General features: G+C 43.9%; 1 protein-coding gene across 7 annotated transcripts in view; it reads left to right on the top strand.

The window, feature by feature from the left end:
• Positions 1-913: 913 nt before the first annotated feature.
• The window catches only part of fgfr3 (fibroblast growth factor receptor 3), a 67493-nt gene continuing 41516 nt past the window's right edge, over positions 914-26890 (top strand). For 6 of the 7 annotated variants that reach the window (XM_086273780.1, XM_086273777.1, XM_086273779.1 and 3 more), the window contains exons 1-3: positions 914-1354; positions 5584-5809; positions 24133-24405. In XM_086273780.1, the coding sequence (XP_086129906.1) occupies positions 5662-5809; positions 24133-24405 (421 nt within the window). In that variant the 5' untranslated portion in view covers positions 914-1354; positions 5584-5661. The remainder of the gene's footprint in view (positions 1355-5583; positions 5810-24132; positions 24406-26890) is intronic. The other variant, XM_086273774.1, reaches the window with a different exon arrangement.

Below are 26890 nucleotides of genomic sequence, written 5' to 3'. Positions count from 1 at the left end.
AGCACGCTTGTCTTCATTACATCTCAGAGCCATCTACTGGTGCCTCTGTACCCACGCTGAGTGTCAGACAAAAAATTCGGGGCTCATAAAGCAGCTCAGGATTCTCAAGTTTGAAAGAAAGAGATGGGAGGCGCTTGGACCATCCATCACTGGCTGCCTCTAGCGGACCCCGGAGGGGCGGCGCGCCGAAATCTGATCGCCCTTCCCCCGCTGCTGCTGTTTGTCCCAGCGGCGCGCAGGCTGGCAGAGGGAGGCATCGTGGACTCAACAGGAGTGATGAGCGTCACACAATCGTACACGCGATGGTTCCGCCTTCAAAATAAAAGCTTGATATCTAATCGCCTTATTGAATAGGACTCTTTTTGATGACTCAATTGAGTCCGCCAGGCTGATTTAATTGAGTTTGCTGCTAACGACAGCTAGCTGTGCTTCACTTATTTGTCTCCTCAGATGGCTCTGTTGGTATATCATTTTAACATATTTTAAATTTAAATTTACATATTCATTTATTGAAGAATGCATTCAGATTTTCATCAAATACACTGATTCACAACTTAACAATGATGACAGGATGTGAGCAATTAAACAAAAAATACAATTAAAAACAGAAAAACATAATAAAGACTCTTATTTAAGTACACACAAGTACTAAAGTGCATGAAACGATACGATATAACCATTGCTGCATTACAGAGTTCCTTTGTAGATGGCTCATAGGCTGGCGAGTGCTTTTTTTCCCTTACCTTTCCTGCATTTTCATAATTGAACGAGTGCCTCGGAGCAAAGCATGCGTCATCGGATCCGAGCCAAGGATTTTATTTTGAAAGTAAACCTGGAACTCCTCGTGTTTCCCAGCGGTGCACGGTTGACGGCAGCACCTTGCAACTCCTACTTCACAGACAGCGAGAGGAGAAGAGTCACCACTCTGCGTTGGTTGATCAGAAGCGACGAAACGCACCGAAACTGGCATCTGCGCCGGAGGAGACGCAAAGGAACCGCGCATCCCGCGTCCCCGTCCGCCTCGTCCACTCTGCCCCCTCGCAGGACAGGATGAAAGGACTTTGGAGGACTGGACACTTTGGACAACGCGGACAGCAGCGCGCGGCGGAGGACGGGATTTAGTGGACAGAAGTTGGCGAAGACACTCGCCTTCAAGTCGTGAGGGGGGGATTTGTGACTCTTTTTTTCCGCTGTCGCTAAACTGCTCTCCAAGCGCTGGAACGTGAGGATTTAAAAGTAGTTTTGTGGGTTTTTGTGAAGTTTACCGGAGACTAGAGGCTATTTCACCAAAGGAAAGCTTGGTGCCATCTAAACTCTGAAGGCTGATCTTTTCTGTCAAAACGGGATACTGTGGGTAAATATTATTATTATTATTATTATTATTATTATTATTATTTACAAGCAGGTTGCGCAGACTCAGACACATAAGTCTCACAGCTTCACTTCCTTGTAGATGAGGACAGGTTAGAGCTTTGAGCACTGTGTACACTGCGTGAGTCGTGAAGCAGCCCCGCGGCTGTGCCACAGCACAGGTGGCGTGGAGGTCCCTGTTTGTGCGCAATTGGCGCATCTTGGCCAGTGTCAGCAGACTCTGGAGGAATCAACAGTCAGTGCGCAAATCTATTGCCACGGGTTCGGAGCAGGAGCGCAAAGCGGCTTCTGTTGTAGCTTGTGGAGGTGTGTGTGTGTGTTGCTGAAATTACGCACGCTGTAAGAAAAAAACGAGTGGAAAAAATACTGTAAAACATATTTGGGTTGGGAAACGTGTATGCTTTTTCCAGCAGTTGATTGAGTTTGGTTGATTTTTCAGTGAGGGGAAAAAAGTAATTTGCGCTAAAGCGTTCTCTCCACATCCAAAGTCATTCCCTTCATCCTTTCCAGTTTTTCAGTATTTACAGAAAAATCCACGAATGAGGGAAACTGTGAAACTGAGTGTTTTAGAAAGAAAGAGGCCAAATGAAATCACGCACGCTTATCCTTACACAAAGGGTGGTTTGTGGTGATACCTGCCAGATTTCGTTTGAGGTGAGCTCGCTCTTCATTCAGAATGAATCGAACCTATCCTGATTTTATCTTGTTTTTTTTTTTTTAAATAAATAAATAAATAAAATCCAGCCATCCCCGTGCTCGTTAGGATGGGCACGCCGTTTCTCCTCACCGCAGTAGTGACGTCTTCTCAGGTTTGGCGCTGAAATATGAATTGCACATCTCTTTCACAGAGCCGCACTCCCCCAAATCCTCTGATCATCTCTGAAGTTAGAAAGCGGCGGATTGTCCCCCCTCCTCTCCCTCTCAGTGAATGAACTGTGCGGTTCTCTCCCCTCAGCAGCAGATCACTCATCCCCTCTTCAAACACATGCGCATCAATGGGATTCAGATGGTGATTTTTTCTTCTCCTTCTTCTCCTTTTTGGCCACTCAGCTCGGCTTTGACTCCCAACCCGAAGAAAATTATTAGATTATTGCGTCCTGCGAGAGAGACGCTGAAAATGAGATTTGGGCTCTGTTGCTTTAGCTTATTAAAAAAAAAGAAGGAAAAAAAATGCTGTCATAAACAAGCGTGCGGCCGATAATAGTTGTGCTAATGCTCCAAATTAATTGTATCTATTGACCCGAGAAATAATGCGTGCCAGTGTGCAGCTTTTTCAATCAGAGGCGAGCCTCAGACACTTTCGGTTCCAAATGAGACTCTGATTGCCTCTTTTCATTAGTGAAATTGGCCCGAGACCATCGCTCTGCTCCTGGTTTAGTGCCTTTACGTTTTCCTTCTCGTTCATAAAGAGAAGGGTTCATTAATCTGCTTCAGCTTGTCTAATTTGACAGAGAAAAAGGATCATTACTTTCATGCACAAACACTCATTTATTATTTAAAGAAAACAAACTTATGTGACCTTATCTGAGCTTTACACTATACCTCTGATATAAAATTTGTGCCTATATATGTAAGGACTTCTAGTCTTTCTGTTCCCCTGTAATTAGGATTCTCACATGTCTGAGGTAGTAAAAGCTGAGTTTATACCAACCTTAGTACGATTTATAACATTTTAATGTCCCCCAGTGTCTGCTAGCAGCACTTCATGTAGTCTTTATAATTTCAAAAGGGACTTCGCTGTCCATCTGTATCTTCTGCTTTAACACAGAGGACAAAGCCCTGGCGTTCGGATCTTTTTCCATGTGCAGGCTGAGTCTCAGACGAGACGCCGCCCGTCTGAGTGTCAGCCCGAGGTGAGCTGAGCCCGGAGTCACCCCTGAACCTCTGACAGCTCTGAAGTGCCGAGCTCTCCTCTGCCTCTCAGCTGATCAATATCTCTTCTCACCTGAGGACTCGTTCGAGCGAGCTCTCTGAAGAGAGGGTGGCTCAGCTATGAAGGCAGGCAAGAAGTCGTGAAGGGACAGGCAGAAGGGAGATGGTGGGTGTGAGACATGCATTGCATTGCAAAAGAAAAAAGCTGGAGTGGAGAAAGGCGTGCTGCAAAGGAAGATGACCCACTTGTGTGTCTCTTTATTACCCATCTAACCTCCACTTGGCTCCACTCTCCAAAAAAAACCTCTAATCTCCCTTTTTTCCCCACCAAGAACACAAAGCTGATCCGGCCCCAGCCGCTGATTATCCGACTTAATTATTAAAGATTGCTGACACTCCATGGAGGTGTGACTAGCATGTGACTTCCTCACGTCGCTCCTCACTGAGGATAGAGGGATGGCAGGGATTTGAACCCGGGTTGAAGCGTTTTTCCGCCCCTGAGCTATTACAATGTGAAGATAGTCCTGCATGATTAATGCTCATGCCTTATTCATTGCCGTAGTTGTGTTTCCCTGCCATGCTTTAAGAAAATATTAGCATGAAAATTTGTGGCTTTGAACTCCTCTCTCGGTCTTTGGGATCCATATTACCTCATGTTCTTCTTCTACTCAGCTATTTGAGGTTGTTAAGTGATATCAAAGTGTTTTTAGCTGGTTGTGCTGTATATGAGGGTTTCATTTTCAGTGAGGATATCAGGTAGTTGTGTGTAATAAGGGGCACACATTAATTACTGCTCTTGCACATGGCTGTCATTTATTTCACCCAAATGCATCAATTACACTGCAGCACTTTGCTGCTCTTCAGATTCAAACACTCGCCGTGGACTCTGGCCTAGTCTAAACCCCTACCTGACACCAGATAAGTCAATGCTGCTATTGTATTAGATCTTCTTCTCACATGGTTTGAGAGGCTGTCATGCTACTTGTCTAAACAGATCTACGGGTTGATATGAACCAACTCTGAAGCCCTGTCAGCTCTCCAAGTGTACTGCCTTGTAAAAAGCTACTATTTTATATCTATGTATGTATATATTTATTTCTGTGTGTGTGTGTGTGTGTGTTTCTGTGCCTGCCAGAGAAAACAAAAGTTTAGATTTAGCGAGGCCTGTAATCAGCAACCTCCACGGCCTGAGAGCGAAGGCCTTATTGTGCTATATAAACAAACCTCAGCAGCATGTAGGCGTCTCGTGTTGTAAGAAGGTGAGGATGGGCTGAGACGGGAATAGAAGGACTCCTGGGAGTTCATAAGGAGAACATTAAAGGCTGAAGTATGTTGACGGGTAAAAGGTGCGGTGGCACTGTTTAAATTAGGACACCGTGTGTGTGTGTGCTGCTTTATTTATCCACGTGTGTCTTGTGAAGTGTCCCCAGTCTGTGTTTTTCTTTACTGAAGCTCGATAACGTGCAAATGTGTCCTCGCACTTGTGCCAAGCGAGGAGTGGGTCACAGGTCCTGCAAGGGAAAGAAAACAGTACTGTTAAGACTTAAGACAATACAACCTTTCTTTTGACTGTGTGTCTGTGTGCAATACACCTCAGTGTGTGCAAGTGAAGCTCGTTCTGTAATGTTAGCATGTGTATTCAATAAACGTCTCCGTAGGAGTGTGTGTGTTAAGGTAGACGTCCCACAACCAAAGGTATTCAGAAGATTCACAGACCCTCTGACGTTTAGGTTAATAGTGGTACCATGTGTGTTTACGTGTGCTCGTGTGGGGAGATTTTTCTTTTACTTTTCTGGGCATTTCACTCACATCTCACTGGGCATTCCAACTTTTCCTTTCTCGGGAAAACTTAGGGGCTGAACACTCTGCTATCCCTTTCTGTAGCCACCATGCTGCAGTCTGATAATGGAGGGTGACTTTGTCGAGAAGAGTCCCCGGGAAAAGAGCGTCAGGCTGTTTAGCTCTGTAACAATGAGCAAGTTAACTGATTGATTGTTGAGCTTGTGATCTGAACTCACGGTAGGGTACTGAAGTTTTCACTTTGAGCTGTTCGTGTGTTGGAATTTCTGTTTTCCCATCCTAAGAACCAGGTGCTCAGAGAAAGTTTCTAAGAAAAAACTTTGAAGAGGGATTTCCCGTCTAATCTTTAAAATCTGTGTGGACTCTCAGGTCAAAACACGTTAGCATATGCACAGACCCCAAGGCGCTTTGTTGCACTGCGTTCAATGTACAGCCATTTGATGTTGGTTTTTTTTAAGTTTCAGACTGTGTTGATTTCTGTGTTTATAGTCTCAATGGACATCCTGGCTTCTCTTTGACAGATTCTGCTGCTTGTTTCAGGTCCGTGGTGGGGAGCTGTCGGACAGATTCTTGCGGCATCTGCGGCCGCTCTTCTGCTGGACAGTATGCGAACGGAGGATGTTGTCTAAGTTGGAGTCGGGCCTCGCTGCTCTGCGTCTGACCTCTTCGCCCAGAGGAATGACTGCTCTGTGGTGCTCACTCTGGCTTTCTCTCCTCCTTCCTCTCACCGTCGTTCCAGCCGGGCTGCCCACTGCTCAGCCCACAGGTAGGAGACAGACATCCAACCCCACACTGCTGATGCCACATTATTAATTGTCCTAAGTCTGCTTAAGACGCTGAGAAAACTCATTTTGAATTTTGTGCCTCAAACTCATTGCAACATAATTTTAGAGAACAATTTGAGCAAAGATGCCCTTTAATGCGTTGTGATTTATATTATTAGCTAAAAATACCAAACTCTGAGTGGTTCCAGCTCCTTTTTTTAATCGTGATTTGAATAATCCACATGTTGGCTTTACATTGAAAGGGTAGAAAAGGTCATTAAACAGTGCTTCTTGTGCACTCTTGTTCATTGCTTTCTTTTCCATGTTCTTTGAAAGACATTAATTTTTCTGTGTTCATCACTTCAAATAATGGTATTTAAAAGTCCCATTTACTGTTTATGCGAATGGAGTCCTTTCTCTTTTTCAACAAAAAATTTTTATGACGTTTTTTGTCCGAGGAGGATTTAATTGGCCTCTTCTCGGTTCGCTGAGCTTAGTGAGATTTTCCCTCTTTGTTCTCGAGGCAGAGAAATACCCAAAGATCAATCCAAAATAAACTTTGACTGCGTTTGCTTTAATCTCTCCATATTGCTATTAAAAAAAAAAACAACAACACAGAGTAATCTTTATTCGTAGGTGTTAGCCAACACTTCTTTCTCTCCCCTCCCTTTTTTTTCCTTTTTATGTGAGGGTTATTTAAAATGAGTCTTTGACACTCTTTACACGGTACAGCGCATTAAGAAAGACGAGGAGCCCGGGCGCCTGCTGGAGAGGGCCCAGCTGTCTTACGCAAGCTGAGACACTTTGTGCATGAGTGTAAAAGATCGTGGTATTACAGCTTTTCTAACTGCTGCTTTTGTGTGTACAGTTTGTTTTGGCTGTCGCCCAAATAACTGAGGTCAGAGCAGAGATGCAGACTTTGAGATTCAAGACTTGGACTTAAGTCACTAAAGTGGAGACTTGTGTTTGTGGGACTTAATCTGCTGATCAGTGATAATGAACACAGCTTTGAGAGATAACAGCTAAATAGCCACATTATCCTCTGCATCCAGCGACTTAAAAAGAGACTTTGTCCCCCGCCCTCTCTCGTGTAAAACGCATAATGTAAGGAAAGACAATGTGTGATTCTGTCTGCCTGATTGCCTTCCCTGCTGGAAGCCATCACAGTCTCTCATGCGTGGGATCATCCAAAAAGCTGAGTGTGTGTCTGTGTTTTTTTTTTTTACCCCCCTCTGGGTGGCGGGTGTTCAGGCTGTGATCTTCATGTACCTGCAGCCAAATGCACGCGGAGCCCACGGCTCTGAGGAGGATATTGTTTCAAGTTCCTAATGTTGGGGTGTGATGATTCATCTGATGTCAAGTGGATAGCTGTGGTGATAACACGTGCAGCAGTGCTTCTGCCAAGGACGCTTCCTGGTGCAATGTAAAGCTTTTTACCTTAGAATCAAACTGAAAACGCGAGACTCTTTGTTCACCTTCATAATTACCCACCCAGTCAAAACTTGCTGGAAAGAAATGGGTTTTGCTAGACGTCTAAACAGCTCTGAGCTTTCGCTGTTAAGCTCCCAGCATTTTTGGGCACAATTTTTTTTTGAATGTAGGACAGCTACATGAAGGTTAGATGTATTTGCCCATTTATTTACATCTACATGTAAATTTAATTCCTTTTCAATGGTGCGTTGCATGGCAACCTTATTCATTCAGTCGTCTGGATTGTCATAGCGCCTTATGACCACACCCCTAAGATAATAGACATGGTGTTTTAGAGTGGCTGATTAGCTCAACAAACAAACAAAGTGGGTTGTGGCGATACTCCTTTAGGTCATTTTATGATATTGTGTTTCTGATGAGGGTGTAGGCACATGAGGTTGATCTTAATGTCATTTTTTGATTCAAATTGCACAGTGGGTTTGCATGTAAAGCAGCATCTTTTTCTTAAAATGTCCTTTCAGAGAGCTGGAAAGACTCTTTTTTTGTCACATTTGGCTTTTCAACCAAATCTTAAAGTTGTTATGTCTGCTAAAGTTTGTATTATTTCTTCCGGGGGGGGGGGGGGGGGGGACATTTACAGGCCCTATTTGCAGGTCCAAAACAAACACATCTTGGGCCAAATCAGATCGAATATAAACATTTTCAGTTGATATTTTTGGGCTAAAGAAAGAAAACCCTTGACTGATCGGTGTAGAAACAGCGAATACACCAACGTCTGATGTTAAGTGGGTACTTTCTTTACAGCCTTCGTGACACTTGGAAGTCCTGTTGTGATCTGGATATTATTTCTGAGACTTGTTTCACTTGAATATCTGGCACAAATTAATGTTTGGGGGGGGGTTGTCATGGAAGTGTTGTTAGCTGTTTTTCTTTCAGTCATAGCAGAAATAGTAGTAAATACAGGTTGGTTTTGTTCACACATCATCTTAAAAGTGATCAATGACATTATCTGAGCATTGAGTTAGCATTAGCCAAGAAATTGGCTAATGCTAATGCTAATGCTAAAACAAACACTAGCACACCGACAGTTATCAAGCTAACTTGACAACATGTTTATTGTGTTGTGTAAATTAATAAAGAATACACTTAAAATGCTTATCATTGGTTCAAGAATAGACTTTAATATTTAAAAAAAAACAGTTTTCCCATTTTTTCCATTACAACAATGTGATTGGTCAGTTTGAATGTTGATCCCAGACCAACATTACTATGAAGATGCAGAAATACCAACAAGGGAATATCAGACACACCCTTACTTTGGCTAAGAGGACTACTCTGCATTCGAGGGTTAAAGCTACATTTTTATTTTATGTGAAACTATTAAAAATCCCCAAATTTCAGGTTCAAATTGATTTTTAAAAAAGTAAGAATCTCAAGTGTTGACAATTCATTGCTGTCCAGTTGGGACTGCTCCTCGTAGGCGTCTCTGGCCTGCGTCTTGTCTCCCCCGTGGCCCTCTGGCCTCCAGGAGAGTTCTCCACATCCACAGATGGACGAGCAGTAGGGGTAAAATGAGTGTTGTTTAATGGCAGATGGCACAATTTCCCCTCAGCAACCGCAACACCGGGCTGCAAAGTTGTCACTTAGGTTTTGTGTTTTCCGTGTGTGGCACTGTGTGACTTTGGGGGGAAGTGTGTGGATTAGTGTGTGTCAGGATCAGCAGGTGTTAAGGACAAATATGCCCTTGAAGGTTTACAGCTGGCCTCTAAATATCAATTCAGATCTTTTTCAGTATGTTTAAAGTGTGTAGTTGTTTTGGTTGAACTCTGGTTGTGATCACTGACCTCTGTTGGCTGCTGGATAGAAGTTATAGAAGGAAACCGCTTTATTTTTAAGCATAAACATTTTCCACAATGCCTTCTTAACAAGTAACAGTAATAGATCATAGTAGAAAAAAAGGTCGTAATTACCCTTTAAAAAGTCATCTAATGGTAATATAGTGGGTCTTTAAAAATCCTGTTTAAAGTCAAGCTGTTTTCTGGGTGTTTATTTATGTGTGTGTGAGGTAAGCAGGCCTTGTGGTGTGTGTTAAGTTGTGTCGGTGCGCAGCGTTGTTTATTTCTCCAAGAGCTGGTGTCATTTGCTGTGACAAAAAAAAAAGTTTGAGAGGCCAAGTTGACTGATTTGAGAGACTGATGACATAGAACAGAGACTGTGTGTGTGTGTGTCATTCGTAACCTTCCCTGAGTATTTACTGACCACACACACCCCCTGCTGATATCCCCGCGGAGCTCTGATGGAAGTATACGGCACATGTGAATCAGCAGACATGCACATTCAGTTTTGCCATTGCATCGCTGTGTGCGCACATTTGTGTTTACGCGTGAGCAGAGTCTGCAGTTAATGCGACATTATAAATAAAAGAAGGCAGAAGAAGAAAATGTGTGTCCGCATGAGCGAGAGGAAGACGCACCGTGGTTGTGTGGTCACCGTGTCCTTCAACTAGAGAAGAAAGCAAGTTGTTTGTCCCGTTTAGAGACTGAAAATGTGTGCGTGTGTGTGTGTGTGTGTGTGTGTGTGTGTGTGTGTGTGTGTGTGTGTGTGTGTGTGTGTGTGTGTGTGTGGTCACGCCACCCCATCGGCAAGGACTGTAAATGTCAGCAGGAGGTGTTTGGGTGATTAGGCGACTCGTTAAAACCTCAGCATTTGCCGATTTACGCTCATGCTCTACAGTTCACACACACATCAGTACACAAACAAGCATGAGTGCACACACACACACACTCTCGTTCTCTGCCTCTCCTTGTTTCTTACTTTTTTTCTACACAACACGCTCACTTCTACACACTTTCGAAAAACTTTGATGTGTGCTGTTAGTCTTTGATGGTGACAGCATCTTCCTGAAGGTAACAGATCTATACCTGCGTGCATGCATGCATGCGTGTGTGTGTGTGTGTGTGTGTGGACAGAGATAGTTTCCAGTCAGCATTTATGGTGTGGTCAGCTGTTTCCCATCTCATGTCTGGAGGAAGAGTTCTATGTAATCTTTGTAATGGATGTATTGATGTGTTTAATCAGGATGTTGCTACTGTCACAGCAGAAGCGCTTTACTGTGCTGCTGTAGTGCACGTTAGTTTCTTCTATATCCACCTCTAAGCCCTTCTTCGCACTCTGAGTTTGCGTCAAGCAAGCACCCCTCTAGTCAGATGTTTATTTTTATTATTATTATCATTATTAATACCCACCCACAGCAGCTCTTTCCTTTCCAGTATCCCTGAGTGTCCCTGAGACTTCTGGTCAGTCCGAGTTTCCCCTCTTTCTTGCTCAGATGTCCCTGTGGAGAATCCAGTTGGCTCTATCATTCTAGCACCATCAAGTCCTTTCCTTGTCACCTCTTACATGAGCTGTAAGTGATCTTACAGCTCATGTAAGAGGATTGTTAGTTGCCTTTGTGTTTACCTACTTAGCTCAAACGCTCTTATGTTCATAGGTCTGCACATGTTGCCAGCTGTGCAAAGTTTTCCTTAAACCTTCTTGTTTTTAACTCTTATTTTTTAGTCCTATTTCTTTATAGAGAGTGACTAAAAATAAATCATCTGATCTTTAACAAGCATCTATTTTAAATCACACCACAATGACACTGATCGTGTTGACGATTAGTCATCCGATGCACTTTCTTTCTTTTTTTAAGCCCTAAAGCAATACTCGTGTACCTTCTTGGTCTTATTTTGCATATTATTAGTATTTTTATTTCTAATTGTTTATGGTGGAGCAGTCTCCACATCGCTAGCCTGTAATTAGCCAGTTCTGTACATGTGTGGGCTCAGCGTGGCTGCCTGTTCATCACAACTTCAGCGTAAAAAGTTCCTCCGTTGTGTTGTGTTTTGGTTTTCACAGTGTCTGCGCGAAGGCTCATTTCCCCGGCAACATTATCGAGAAATCTTTCTGGCAAGTGGAGTAAATGTTCAGGCCAAACAAGCTTTGAATGATGATTTGTTAAACAATGGCACTTCTGTCCTCAGTCTGTCAGGCATTTAATCCAGTAGGCATTTCAGACACGTTTGTGGATGGGAATTAATCATTACAAACAAACTCACAAGGGATCATAGCGGGGTATTTCTCCTAGACTCTCTGCAGTTGTACAAACACTGGCACCAGTGTTCAGTTTTTACATCTGTAAACCTACACATGTTACTGTATTCACACAGTTTTTTAACAAAGAGTAATAAATGGTAGTTGATCATTTAAATCAACATTAAAACATGTTGTGTTGTCTCGTCCTTCTAAGCACGTTATGCATTAGGCGGCACTGTCTAGACGCAGTGTTTTTCCAAGGATAACACACAGCTGAGCATTAGTGGAAAAAGCCTGTTGCTTAGCAAAATGTTATTAAAGGTTTTCATATCAGATCACAGACTGAAGTGAAAATGCTCAGATTGAACTGTGCTATACTGTGAAACAAAAACCGGCTTGTATGTTGGGACCTCTGCTGTGTGAAAGAAAACCCGTCTTTGTCAGGTACGAGTTGGATGCACACCTTGGTGCACCTTCACTAGGTAGGCAAAAAAGAAACACAAAAAATTAGCAGACAGCTGTAGATCAGTAGGTCATTGTCTGCCCGCGGCCTTCGTACGAGCCGTGTCTGCAGGCCACAGCTATGCATGTATTATTACACCTCATTAATGCCCTTTGAAATCCTCTCTGCACACCGTTCAATGAATTATGGATGAAAAAGGCCCGTCTGTGTGTTCTGGTCACGTCTAACTCCCCGCCACCTTTTCTGCATTCTTCTTTGCCATATTTGAATGCATACATATATTATACAACATTTTAAGCCTTAAAGCCTCCTGTGTATCTGCTCATTTTTCTCCTCTCTGGCAAGTTTTCAAATCTCCATCAGTTTCTAAGCTCTGATTCCTGCATCCACTGCCTGCTTTTTTTGTTTCTGTTTTTTTTTTCTCCACCAGCACGTACGCACACTCGCCTGCCTCGTACACACCTGTGCATGCCCTTTGCTCTACCCCTGGCTGCGGTTCAGGGCGGTTCTTAGCCCGCTGGCTGACAGTGGCGTTGACATATGGTCGGACTTTTAATTACAAAGCTTCCCCTTAAGGAAATTGTTGAGATACTTAACAGATAAGGCAGACATGGAGCAGAACAAAAAGGCTCATTGTATCACATCAGGAAGACCGCTCTCGGAGGGCGCACGGGGAAAAGAGAGTTGGCGATTAGTCAACTGGAGCCACAGTTGAAGCTGACAAAATATTTTTGCACTGTGAAGTGATGGGTTGACAGGATTTTTTTTTAAGTTAGGTGTCTCACTCTTTCTGTTTTGCCTTCTGTCCTGCTGACATGTGGATTTATTGCCACCGTTGGTTCAATTGCATAATCTCACCTGAATCTTCAAGATGGATGATGATTGCAAAATGTACCCAATATACACCGTGCATGTCTAAACGTGTTTGTATGTGAACAACCTGACTGTAAGCGTGTGTGTGTGCGCGCGGTTTGAGCCAACCCCATTGGAAGAGGTAATTTTGTTGCTGGCAGAGTCAAACAGATGGCAGGTTGAGCGCTGGGCTGTTAGAAATCCAGCACACACAGACACACACAAGTACCAAGAGAGTCACAGTCCTGGCTTCATGTCCCACCCATCATTAAATAGTAGCTTACGTCTGTCTTTCCACTTTCTTGTTCTTCTATTTGCACCAATTACCATTTTTAATTGCATTTACTCCACCGTTCTCACTCATACTCATCCTTACAGTGATATGAACAGCACTCATGTCTTTATTTCCTCTATACAGAAACTCAACTCAGTGGTACTTCATTTGTCTTACAGGTCTCCGCTGTATCAGAGGACACGCTGTCTAACTTATAATAAAGGATCTCGTTAGCGGGAGTCAAAAGCATATTGAGTCATTAATAACGTGCATTTTCAAGATAATTAGACTAATAAAAGTCACATGGTGAGCAAGTTTACTCCAGGCCTCCCACGTGCACTGATCCCTCTCCTCCTAACAGGTCCATCTCTCTCTTTCTTTCTTTCTTTCTCACTGACCACTAACCAGAAGCAGAGCTGTCTGGCTCTGCTGCACCCCATTTACATTTCTGTGAATGGAACCAGAGAGCCAACAGACAGTGTTTAATGCCGTGTGTGTCGGGGAGCGAGGGAGGGAAGCAGTTACTGCGCAGTATGAGATTACCTCCTTGCTTGTGATTGTGTGTGCGTGTGTGTGTGATTGTGTGTGTGTGCATCTCTTTCATATTCTTCTGTCCTCTGTCTTCCTTCCCCTTCATCCCTCCTTTCCCTGTCCCGGTCTTTGTGTCTTTCCTCTTCTTCTGTGTCTTTCCCTCTGCTCTTTTATTTCGTCTCCTTTACTTTAACAGGTGACTGTGATGCAGTAAGACTGAAAAAGGTTATACATGAGCAGTAGTTTCTTTCTTTCGTTCTTTCTTGGTTGAATCATCTATTTCCTGCCTTGATCCCCCCCCAAAAAACCAAAAATAAAAGACCTGGGGTCTCCACTCACACCCTTGCATGCGCTTCTGTTTAATGCTCCCTCGCATCCAGGGCAGCTGACACATCTAATATTGAAACCAAACTCCCTCCCACGTCTCGCTCTCTCACCCCTCTCCCCCCTCTCCCCCCCTTTATGTTATTTTGCCAGGAGAGCTAAAATAATAAAGCCTTGTGCCCTCTGCAGAGCGTAAGGGAAGCCTTTTTCCTCCCTGGAAAGAAGAGAGCGAGAGCGCTCGGTGTGCTGGCTAGCAGCAGAGCAGTGACAGAAGAGCTGACTCCAGATTTGTTTTTATGTTGGTTTTTTTCTAAACCATCAGATTTTTTTTCCTTTTTCAGAACTCCCATGAAATGTTAGTTTTGAGCGCGGTGGATGTGTTAATTGGCCGTCTTTTCGCCTTGTGAGCCGTCTTTCTCCCCGTCGCCCGTGCACCATGCAGTCAGTGGTTTATCTGCTGGCTGCCGTCACAATCAAACCAGGAAACAGCCTCACTTCATTTTTTATATTATTGATTCTTTGTTTTTCCAAATGTGTCCGCTCGCTGCATTTTGGGGCGTCACCCTGCATCAGACTTCGTTAGGAGCTAGGATGTCATCGGTGACCTTTATCGACTTCCTCGGCTGACAAGGAGTAACTTCAACAACGCTGATAGAACTGAACCCGATCTTTACTTTTCTGACACCCTGCTGATTCGGTGGCCTCTAACTGACAGAATCTGTAAAGTCAGACTTCCACAAAGGAGAGCACAGCTCCAGCTGATAAAGAGGCAACACGGAGCACGGCTAAATACCAGCAACCTACAGCAGCGCTCCAAAAACTGTACAGCAACACGCTTCGCTCATATGACGATGCTTTGAAATACATTTTTTTATAAAGGCTGGAAGAGCAGTTAATTTGTAATTTTATAAACTGTTGAGGCATTTCTCTCATTTTTATTTTCGCAGATAAAAGCCGCCTTCAACCCGCCACCAGCAGCAGCTTTTAGCTATCATCCGTCTCTAGCTGTTTAACTGTAAAAATCAAGTTTGAATTCTTTGCTCAGTGACAAGTTGGTGCTGGTCGAACAAGAATGCAACTGAAATTTTTCATGTGTATGCAGTGCTGTGGAAACACCAATGGATGCTAAAGGAGCGTAGGCGATCACATGCAGGTTTCAGCCATCCTGATAACTGATTTGGTTACCGCAAGTAAATCAAGCTGTCTGGGCAACTGCTAAGTAGTTAGTAATATTAGCTGCCCATGTCTTGTACTTAGAATTATTAATAAAATCAATTTTTTTCATTAGTGAGTTTAAAATGAAATCCAGGCTTTTTAAAATCATCCCTGGCTCTCAAAGCCTTTTTGCACAGTGGTAACAATGTAACAGTGTAGATGTCTTCGGACAACTGTGCTCCAGTTGTTCTTCGCCCCAAACAGAGGCTCCTCTCTACGGTCAGCCTGTGCTGTGAGTGGAGGCAGGACCTGGAGGGAAGCAGGAGGCAGGGATGATGGGATTAAAGGGCTTTTCCTGCCCCTGCCCTGCTCTCATAAGCTAACATACTCTAACAGTACTTCATTCAAGGCTTTCACCACGCTCAGACAACGACCCGCAGGGAGCTGTAATCTTGATACGTCCTCTGTGACATGTTCCTCATTTTTCCTTGTCAGGTTAGAGTGAGAACAAAAAAACGACTATAGGGAGAGCAAGACGAGAAGAAGAAGAGAGAGACGAAGTGACGAAGTGGTCGGTTGCCCAGAAAGCTTGGGATGTTTTTGACCGTGCGCCAGGTGATCTGAACCATGTGGCTGAGCCCAGCAGCAGGTTTCAGAGGAGGCAGGTTGGAACCAGGCTGAGGGAGAGACCCGCACGGTCCCGCCGCACTAATAAACCGCATCATAAACAGAGCAGTAAACGCTTTCACGTCCTGCTGATCCCAACCCCAGGTCTCATGCAAACATACACCGCAAACTCCCCCAACCACCCTGGGACACGAGTTAACAAAGGTAGACCAAATAATGCTGATGTATGCGCTGCTTGATATCAGTTGAGTTTCAATTAAATTCCCCAAAGGAACACAAAAGACATCAATCTAAAGTTTACTTAGGACACATTTATCTCCTGCAACATGTTTCTGGTTCCAACTGTGCTTACTTGAATTCACCTAAACACGGTTAATGCTTGATAGGCTAATTACCAAAACCCCAGTTGAGGTTTTAATTTTCAGCTCTTTGTTAAGTGAGAGAGAGAGTAAATACGATTACTGTAGGTTTCTTCACCAGATGAATGCACAACGCCGCCATCAAAGTTTGCACCGTTGCCAAGGGGAACAGACTAGACACGGAGCGATCCAGGATTTAGGCTTGTTTTGTAAATGTGTCTCTGAGTGCTCGAGTTGAGTACTGTGATCAGTGTTAAGGCACACTTTCCTTTTTAACACACACGCACACACATCGCTATCATTGTCGAGCCAGAGATTTTGCGGGGGAGGGTCGTCGCCGCTGGAGAGTATCAGAAGTACACTTGCCACACTGGGAGGTCAGAGTAGGGTCCTGGTCGGGGTCAGTTGAGGTCAAAGTTTAATGTTTGAATCAAGCATCTCCCTGAGGTGTGTTCGGAGATGGTTTCCATCAGCTGAGACGCCTTCAGGCATCACTTTGAACCCTTTAAAACTCTGTTTCAGGTCAGATGTGCAGTAAACGTGTTTGTGGTCCAGATGTTTAGCTGTTCATGCGTGCATTCATTTGTCTTGTTGCTAATCACGTGATGAGTTGTTTTGTAAAAGACGAAGAACATTGATGGATTTAAGCAGGAAAAGAAAAAAAGTTCTCACACTACATTTTCAGTTCTTGCAAAAACGTTTGTTTTTCATGCGTTTGCTCAGATTTTTCGAGTTTTACCTTTTTTCCGATTTCCCACATTCACTAAGTGTTTTCCGAGTACCGGTCTGCCCCCCTCCTCCTCAAAATCTTTGGGAAATCATGAGTGATTTGACTTTCCAGAAAGTGGCACTAAAATTACTACTACTCGACTACTCGCTCTATTAGGAACACTCGAGTAAGAAGCTGTGACGTATGAATTCAAAGCTCTCAAAGCTGTGCTGTAATCAGATTGGTTCCTCCGCGTTGTTCGGGGAAGGGTGATTATGTTGTTTAGTAGGCCCCCACACACACACACACAGACACACACACTCCGCAGACATCCTGGCCGTTGTGGGGCGAGCTTCTTACACTTGTCTGTTGAATTGAAACTAGGCCAGTTCGTCTTTGGAATTACAATTACCGTGGACCAAACCCCGGTCCTATTCTGAGGCTGAAGGGATGAAGGCGAGGTGGGGGGTGATGATGAGGGTGTGAAAGGAGCAAAGACGATTGGGCGCTGCCAGGATACCCTGTATGTACAGTAGCTTCCGATGCTCGTTAGCGCAACTGAGTAGAGGGCCAGCCACCGAGGAGGGATGAGGTGGAGGAGGAAGGGAGGGTGAAGGCTGGCACAGGCCGGGGCGGGATGTTTAGAGGCAACGTCTATCTTTAACTTGATTTTCGAGGCTCTTTTGAGAAGGCGCAGCTCAGGCTCACAGAAGAATAGAGGCAACAAGCTGGGGGAAACCTCACCCCTCTCTCTCCTCTCTTTCCCCCTTCCTCCTTGATCTCCACCGAGCCATCCCTCTTTTCTCTCCAGTCTCCTCCTGGCAGGCTTCTCCACAACGGTGTGAGGTTGTCAGGCTGGCCCAGATTAGGGGCATTGTCCGAAGGTATTTACATCCGGCCAAACCATATTAAAGAGAGATTAGCGGTTTTGCAGCACATTTCGAAAAAAGAGAAAAGCAAAGTGTGGGGGGAGCTTTTCTAAGATGAGCAGGATTTACAATTGGCATAGCTGTGAAATGGAGGAAGAGAAATGCGCTCTTTATGGCGAGGGGAGGTGATGGTTGTTGTTGCTGTTGGGGGTGGTTTGTGGGGTGGGTAGGGGTTCCACAGATCCTGTTTGAAGGTCATGTGATGCTGGCTCGTCTGGTGGGGGTGTTGAGTTTGCCAAACGGTTGGCAGCCAGTCTGGATTTACAACATAGGAAGCAGAAGTAAAAGAATCTGTTGGCGGGACACAGTGAGCAGACGGGCTGCTGTGGAGGACATCATGGTCCGAACCAAGCTGTCCGTCTGCGTTCATCGAGCTCTACGGGAAATATCTTTAGAGGGTAATTTAGTGTTTTTATAACTCAAAGTAACTTTATTTTTTTATCTTAGTGTTTATGATTTCTTTATCACGGCTGATAATTTAAAAAGTGAGAACAGTGCACGTAAAGCATCTGGCGGAGTCATAGCGAGCATGCGTCATGTGTCTTTCCTCCTGCACGCCCGACCCAGACAGGACCTTAGCCTAAATAAAAGTGATTAAAAGTGATCATATTAGTGTAATTTGCTTACTGAAGATGTGTTTTTATAAATTTCTGTCTGTTGTTTGACCTGTCCAGGATCTGCAGATTAAAATTAGCTAGTAGATAAATTTGATACAATGCATCTTTTCTCTGAGGAGATTATGAAAATCTCCTGCTGAACAAATTGAAAACATGTCCTGATTCTGATCTGGGCTGACTACATCTCAGGAGGAAGAGCGAGTCATCCACTCATGGTGGTTCATTCCCTGGCTGCTCCGGCCTGCATGCCAAAGTATCCCTGGGCAAGAAACTGAACCCCAAGTTGCTCTGTGATGTGTTCATCAGAGCTTGGATGTGTGTGAATGTTGGATAGAAAGCGCTTAGGCATAGAAAAAACCGCTTGTATGATTGTGTGTGAATGAGGGATCTTGAGTCTTAGAGTAGAGTAGAAAACCATTTTCCTAACATTGCACGTGCATATGTGTGAAAACAACTTAAGATTCAGCAAAAGTTAGTCATTCTCTGTGTAAAATCCTAAAACCTGTTTGTTGCCCTGTGTTGAATTAGTGATGTATTTGCTTAAAAAGACGAAGTCCGGCCTTTTTCTGCAGTAGAAGCAAACAACTAATTACCTTCTTGAAAAGACCATTTACTGCTAAATTGTTTGCTGCTGGTTTAGCATCGGCACGCTCCGCACATGTTGGAAACATGGCCTTGTTGTGTTATTAGCTGTAGTGAGGAGGAGGAGGAGGAAAAAGAGGGCGCTTGATAAAGATGAACGTCTCCCCGGCCCATCTGGAATCCATCACTTTCAAGAGCAGTTTAGAAGCAGATATGGTCTGAAAAAGTATGTGCTCCTGCTTTTGTACCAGGCTCAATAAAAGTACCTGTTAAGCCCTCCTTCCCCGAAGAAAGTGAGTCCTGTTATCGGTCACCATTTACGATCCCTCTTGCCTCTTTGAACCAGTTTGGATTCTGCCTTATGTAAAACAGCCCGACTGAAGCAGCTTCATAAATCAACCCGGACCATCATCAGCAGGAAGTTAGGAAGGGTACTTAAACAACCAAACTTTTAAAGGATTAGTCTCTCAGCGCTGAAAGATGAAACTCGACGTGTTCGCCTCCTTCAGAGCAGAAAATGAATTCATCAAAATGCAGCATCGTGATGCATCAACGTACTTGTTTACTGACGGATGTGAACTTCAGAAAATGCTCTCTTCACTCTGAATGTGTCAAGAAGGATACGTATCAGGAAACATCCCACCCAAATACAGAACGTAATATAAAACCGCATCTTAAGGATTCTTGCTCGACTCGACCCTGCTTGATCTTCCTCTTTTCCCCCATCGCTCAGACGTTGGCGTCAAAAGCTTAGATTTAGGGGGGGAAATCAGATCTAGACATGTAAACAAATATAGTGAAAACAGGGTGGCAGACCACAGAAACAGGAAAGCCCAGGGATGCACATGCACGCACTGAGAAGGCAGAGAGGAGCGTGCCTTATTCAAGATTGCACCGTTTTTTATATTTGTGATGTTGGCCTGCATTTGTTCACATCTCTATCAAAACCTCGTGTTCTTTCTCAGAGCGAAAACCTTTGAGATCTGCTGACAACTTGAGAATTTCCCTTAAAAAGTCCTGATATGACAGCGGCCACGGCGACAGCTTCTCGGTCTGGCCTACACTCCTTCCTGTTCCTCGAGATCCGTCGCTCAGTCCTTCAGTGTGTGCGCTCGAGTGGGAGAAAGACAGGCGTGGAAAGGTTCCCCCACATAAAGAGGCCTTTTCATCGAGAAGTTTGTAGAGGATAAATAAACCTCTTCAGAGGCGCAGAAAAAGATGGGGTCTGTGAGCGGCACGTTAGCGGACAGCGCGCGGTCCTATCTCAAAGACAGACTTTATATTATTCTGAAGGGCTATTTGTTATGATATTGAGCCGCGAGGGTTAGAAGGGCCAGGAGGGCAGGGGTCTCTTGATTTATGGAGTGACTGTCCAGCCTGTACTGCACAAATATACGCACACATATCAGAACCCACATCCACTCTAGCACACACACTCAAAAACACACATCACACATTGCTTCCAGCTGGCTGCAGGTTCCGTTGGGAGATTTCCACCCTCAAACACACACACAGACACACACGGCAGGAAGATCTAGATCAGGGGTGTCAAACACCAGGACCCAGAATCGTCCCTGCAAAGACGTCCAACTGGAGAGCTTCGGTAAATGTGAAAGAAGGCACTCATTTTCAACATTTAACTGTATTTTCGTAACTTTTATAGCTTTATCTTTACTGATAAAGACCTCCCATATGACCATTCATGCGGTACCAAAGATTACACAGTGTATCTATTGGATACACTTCTTCTGTAACTCAACGCATTTGTTTCTTACAGTTTGAGAGTCGTGCTGACAGATTTCTTACTACAGCATTTATCATTTAAAAAAACTGAGGTGTACTGTTGAAATTGCACTTCTTTTTCTTGTATCTAGGATATCTCAGTGATTGACTGTGTTGTTAAACTTCTTTACACTGACAGAAAGGGGAGTTTCACTAATATGGAAGCCTGTTTCCGCCACTAAAAAAAAGGATCCATAACTCAAAATTTCGAGTTACTTTCTCGAAATTTCGACATATTAACTCGAAATTTCGATTTATTAACTCAAAATTTTGAGAAAAGCAACTCGAAATTTCGAGTTAGCGCTGCCAATCAGTAATCTACGTGAATGACGTCATTTCCTTGTTACCCGTTAGCTGAAGCCCTCAGCTACAAATGCTACAGCTAAGCTACCGGTATTACATCCAGTCGTGAATGCACAGATTGCTGAGTGTTTTCAGCCTGGCTTCACAAATGATGAAATCCCTGTGTTATTAGCTGAATCACATGGTGTTACTATCAGCAAACGTATTCGCAAAAGCGCCAATTTGTTGGGGTCCGTTTTTGAGTGCGCGTTCCTCTGCGCGATATGCTTCCGGGTAACAAGAAAGCGACCTCATTCACGTATATTTTGGATTGGCAGAGCTAACTCGAAATTTCGAGTTATGGATACTAGCTTTTTTGTTTTTATTTAGTGGCGGAAACGGGCTTCCATTCACTAAGGATCAAAGTGGTCTGTATGTGAAATGAGTTTGTCCCCGACCCCTGATCTAGACTGGATGCTGTCAGCAGGATAGTTGTGCTCTGGATGAATCGCCTCTGGTTTGATGATTTTCCCTGCGTTTTCATCAGAACTCGTGTTTAATATCTAAATTTATTTTGAAAGTCTGCATTATGATTTTTTTTTCAAAGTAGCCAATTATTCTTTAGTCTGAGTAGCGCTGTACTTCCTCGGCTCCTGCTAAGGTTTCTGGGAAAGCTTCCTGTGGTCTTTCAAGGACTCATTTCAGATTATTAGGCCTCACTCTTTCAGATGCAGGGAACCACGTGAGACGCTGTGGCAGAGTTTTATTTCATTCTGCTGAATGAAATGAATCAAACTACCTTTGATTCGTTTCTTATCTTAACTTGTATGCAGGAAAAAAGTGCCCGAGCAACACCCTGCTTCACATTTAGTCACTTCCATAAGCACCCACCCAGACGCTGCCTATTAAAACCCCATTCTTCCACAGCTAGGCACACAGCAGCCGGATTTTTTTTTCTTTAGGTTATCAGCTGCTAATTAAGGAATATTTCTCTGTGACTCACCACCACGAGCACATTTTATTGCCACTCAAAGAGCCGTCTCTTGTCAGTGTGATCAAACACATCACTTCACGTAGGAGAAGTTTCACTTGAAAGGTGCAGCGTGGAGACCCGGGTCTCCACCCGAGCTCACCGGCTGGTACATCTGTCCTGAGAGGTTGTGCAGCCGGCACGGCGTGAGGCTTTTTCAAACCAAAAATCCACTTTTTATTCAAAGCACTTTCCAAATCTGCATTTCAAAGTGCAGGATCTGAGAAAGAAACACATATTTGGTCATTGATAGTGACTAAGAAAAGGGTTCTTTGCTCCTTTGTGCAACATCTGAAAAATTGAGGGTTTTTTCCTCCCTTAACGTCCAAGAAGTATATTTTTTCTTTGTTTTGCTCTTTCTGTAAATTGCATTTGTTTAGCCTCTGGTGGTGTAAACATCCAAGTGGTGTGCAAATGTTTGTCCTATCCATTTTCCCCAGGATCAAAGTGAAAAAGGAAAAAAGTATTGTTTTGCAAGCTGGATCACATGAACGCCTCGCCTCGCCTTGCTATTAACAAATCCTAATTAAATAAACTTTACTGCTTAATCCAGATTTTTCTCCACTAAAGCCATAATCTGCTTAGAGTAGATTTGTACACATTATGAATATTACCAGTTTTCTGGAAAGAAGGGCAACTTTGTGGCATGTTTTAAGCCTGTATGCTAATATTGGCCAATCCTTTTGTATATATATCAAAACTTTAGCACATAAAAGTGAGACTCTTTGAATGGTTGCACATTATTGTGTGCAAGGAATAAAAATGGTTCTAAACCAAGTCAGTGCCTCATACAAAGAAACACTTCTAGCTGCTGCTGCTGCTCATTCAGAGCTGCCATACGAGGTTGTGCTCGAGCGCTCGCCTTCCATAAAGCACAAGTGAGCTATGAGTCTCTGGAGATTATTATATCTATGTCATAAACCCAAATTTCCCATGTTTTAAGACCTGGAGATATTCTGTGGCCTGTATTCTGCCTTTGTTCCATAGCCATTCATTCATTCATTCATGCTGGGCTTGGATTTATGCGTTCGGCACTGTTGCCTCAGTGTTTTTCTTCACCTGAATGGACCTTTTTTTTTGTTTGAACAAAAAGCATTGTAAATGCGGCTGTCAAAGCCAGAGGCTACGCAGAGAACTACACAGCGGCGTTCAGCACATTGACTTAATATCTCCAGGATTCTTTAATGGGTCGATGGATGCAATAAGACAGAGAAAAAGACGCACAAATCATCTGTCCCGTTCATTTTATTCATGATCCGCGCTACATGGGAGAAATGCGTTGGGCTTGTTGACTCCAACACATTTATCTAATGGCTGAAGTTGCTTTGTGCGTTACTTGTTTAAGTTTAATATCAGGGTGATAGTTAGTAAATTAATTGGCCTTTTTTTAAAATCATGGAGCGTTTCTCCAGAGGGCTGCGTTCACGATCGCTGCTTGAGTAACATCGTTGCCCTTTTAGCAGGTCAACAGTGGGTGTATTTGCCATCGCAAATCACACTCTTAACACACCTCATTCACTGTTTCCCATGGGTGGGTGGGTGTGCACTTGTGCGAGCAAACAAGTGTGCGTTGTGTACTCTGTTGCCTGAGCAGCTCATTCGAAGACTTTTACAGTGGCTACATTCCCGCGTGTGTGAAAGCGTCTGTGACGTCCTCGTAAGTGTCCTAAATGTGTGTGTTTTTTAAAGTGTGTTTGCTTAAATAAGCTAGTAAATAAACCAGTGGGCGCATAAGGCCATCTTTCTTGTGTCTCTGCAATGGGTGATGACGTGTGATTAAGTTCAGAATAAGAAGACATCTCTAATGAGGGGACTGCAGGAGACACGAGGGGAGCCAGAGTTTGTTTATCCAGACGTGTCCCTCCATGTCTCCACCGTCCTCCAGTGGAGGCTGGCATCCTTAGCAAGGCTTGTAAACATGTTGATTTTTCCTTGGCTCTAACCAAGCTGGCTCACGGAGCTCGCGGAGTAAATGAGCTGGTGTTTGACCAGGGCCAGCTGAGGAGGAGGCGTGGAGACGAGGGAGGGAGGGGTGAGGGTGGGGAGGTCATTTCCACACAGATCTGCATACTCGACAATTAAAAAAAAGTTGCACTTTTCTGACTCTCAGGGTCAGATTACTTAATTCTGCTACTTTATTGCTTTTTTGAAGGTTGATATGGGCAGAGGTGTCCGATCTTGCTTTATTATCAGATTGTTTTTTGACTTAGAGGTGAGGCTAAATACTGACCCCGTGCATGAAGTTGATTGCATTTATTAAAAATTTCTTCTTACATAAACCATTCCTTCTTTTTTTGTTTGCAGACCCTGTATCCAGCGAGACGGCCTTCCTGGAGGACTATGTTCTGGGCATCGGGGACACTCTGGAAATGTCATGTGACCCGGAAGAGCAGGAAGACCACACGGAGCCTATTGTGTGGTTAAAAGACGGCGCTGGACTTGTGCCTTGCAACCGGATACGGTTGGGCCAGAGGATACTCCGCATTATCAATGTGTCGTATGACGACTCCGGGGTCTACTCGTGCCACCTCGCCCGGAGCAACACGCTGCTCAGCAACTACACCATCAGGGTGACAGGTGAGAGCGTGGGGAAAGTGTGTAGAAAAGACAAAAGTTGTTGAGTATCTGAAAACTTTAAGTAGGGGCATCTAGCCTTATATTTAAATGCAAAAGTGGAAGGCAGATACTTTAACTGTTGAGCTTTAAATAGGATACGAGACTCACAATATTTTTAAGATAGTTGAGTTACTAGCAGAGCTCCAGCAGAAACAGGCGCTTTGGCTGCACCTCGCAGAGCTCTCTGAAATCCGACCTGTCTCGGTTGTTCTGCCTGTCTGACAGACAAACCGAGTCTGAAAGTATTTTCTATCAACAAATATACTCAAACAGTTACAGTAGCGCTGTCTCTACATGACAGCTGTTTATAGAGAAACACTGAAAACTTAGCTCAGGAGGAAATTTCTATTATTTGCTACTCCTGCTCAGTTTCAGCTCCATGTCATCTGCCTGCCAAGCTGCACACACACACACACACACACACACCAACACACACACAAGCACATATCCAGCATACCGGTACAGGCTTTCACCAGCTAACACCCAGCCAAGCTTCACACAGATTCCCACCTCCTGATGCATAGTCAAAGGTGAAATTCATTATCCGGCGAGGGGATGGGAAACATTTTAAACAAGTGTGCGATGCAAGCGGAGCTCTAATAGGAATGCTTGTGTAGGGGGTGGGGGAGGCTCTGTGTGTGGGTGTGTGTGTGTGTGTGTGCTTAAAAGTGGAGCCGCATTTACCCGTAAAACTCATGGACACCAACTGAGCCTGTTATTGACAACTAATTAGAAAGCAATTAGCTTGAAACATTTCATCATTGAAAGCAGATGGGGTGGCAAGAAATGAGAGAGTTCACTCTCAGCTCACTCACCCCACCTCCTCTCACTCACACACACACACACACACACACACACACACACACACACACACACACAGAGGTGGGCAGGTTCTCCTCCCGGATCTTCGTATCAGCTCCAAACTGCACACCAGGACACTGTGCAAACACAGTACCTTCATCAGTGACTTAAAAGGAAGAATAAGAGGCGTTCTCCTTTAAAATCTGACTTTTTTTATGAAGAAGTTGATAAATAGAGATAACTGAAGCTGGTTCCACCTCCACTTAACATGTCTCAGGTGTTGCACAGGCTGCCAGTTCATTTCACACTAATGTCTGACATTTCATATTGTTTCTGCTCTCTGTGCATGTTTAAATTACTCAAGAAGCCAGACTTCTTCCAGTATGCGTTTCAGTATCCTGTTTTTTCCCCCCTTATACCGCCGATTCTCCTCCCTCTACTTTAAACATAGAGCCTCCGTTTTATCTAAAACACACATGGACTATTGTGTTTTCCCTCAAATATTTGAGCAAGGTGTCAGAAATTTAGGGGCGGTATCAGATTTAGCACTTGGACAGCTTCCAGGCAGTAGAAAGGGGCCAAATCTCACTGTACACACACAGCACACATGCAACAAGTACAACTACAAACTGAGGTTTCTACAAAGGAGTGCGTGAATTACTTATTGACAAAAATTCAGTTTTATTTATAAAGCGCTAAATCACAATAAGAGTTGCCTCAAGGTGATTTATACTGCAAGCTAAAGACCCTACAATAATACACAGAAAACCCCAAGAATCTGGTAACCACCTATGAGTAGGCACTTGGCGAAAGTGGGAAGGAAAAACCCTTTTAACAGGAAGAAACCTCCAGCAGAACCAGGCTCAGACACAGGCAGCAACTGCTGCGACCGTTGGGGGTGATGGGCATGACAAAAGACTTATGACTAATGATTAAATGGTTTAAACTCTTACGAGTTTATGGACTCCATCACTTGTTTCAAGTGCTGTTTAATATAGCGTTAACAAAATCGATCCGAATACAGTAAAATAGACAATAAACTGGGATTTACGATGTGGCTACTTTGTCGGTCAACCTTTTCACGTGATGTCTGATTCCACAGATAACAAGATGGCAGCTGTCAAAATGTTTAAGGTGGTTACGTCCATCCTTTATGTCCAGTCTATGGCTACACTGTATCCTAACTGTATGCTAAAGCTAAACTAATCCCTTCATCTATTGAGGCAGAAGGCTTTAGAGCTTTATCAGTGCACTAAAATACATGTGCCTGCTTTTCTCTATTATTTCTCTCTTTTATTCCAAAGTTTTCTATTATGTAATTCATTTTGACAACCACTATAGTGTGTTAAATACTTGGTTTACTGATACAGTGCTGGCACCCGTCTGATCCGTCAGTCAACTGTAACTGCTGCCTTGCTTCTAAGGTGCAAAGCACTAGCAGAGTGGAGTTGTGGGCTGAGGTGTCCAATAATAGAAACAAAACCTGCTAGTTCCAGGAGCAGTTTGAGTTGTCGAGGTAACAGCTGGCTCTCATTAACCAGACCCGTGGAGCTGAACCAGAAAACGTTGAGGTCACATCGAAAATAATTACAGCAGCGGAGTGAAAACGTGTGATACAGCAAACCTAAACAAGATGGAGAGCAAG

Source organism: Aulonocara sp. 'chitande type north' Nkhata Bay, linkage group LG19 (assembly GCF_057382095.1).
Source record: "Aulonocara sp. 'chitande type north' Nkhata Bay isolate Kocher_YH1m ecotype deep benthic linkage group LG19, A_spYH_male_GT1.1, whole genome shotgun sequence".
Classification (NCBI taxonomy): Eukaryota; Metazoa; Chordata; class Actinopteri; order Cichliformes; family Cichlidae; genus Aulonocara; species Aulonocara sp. 'chitande type north' Nkhata Bay.
Note: the sequence above shows the minus strand (reverse complement) of the source record. Positions and strands in the feature narration are given on the sequence as shown.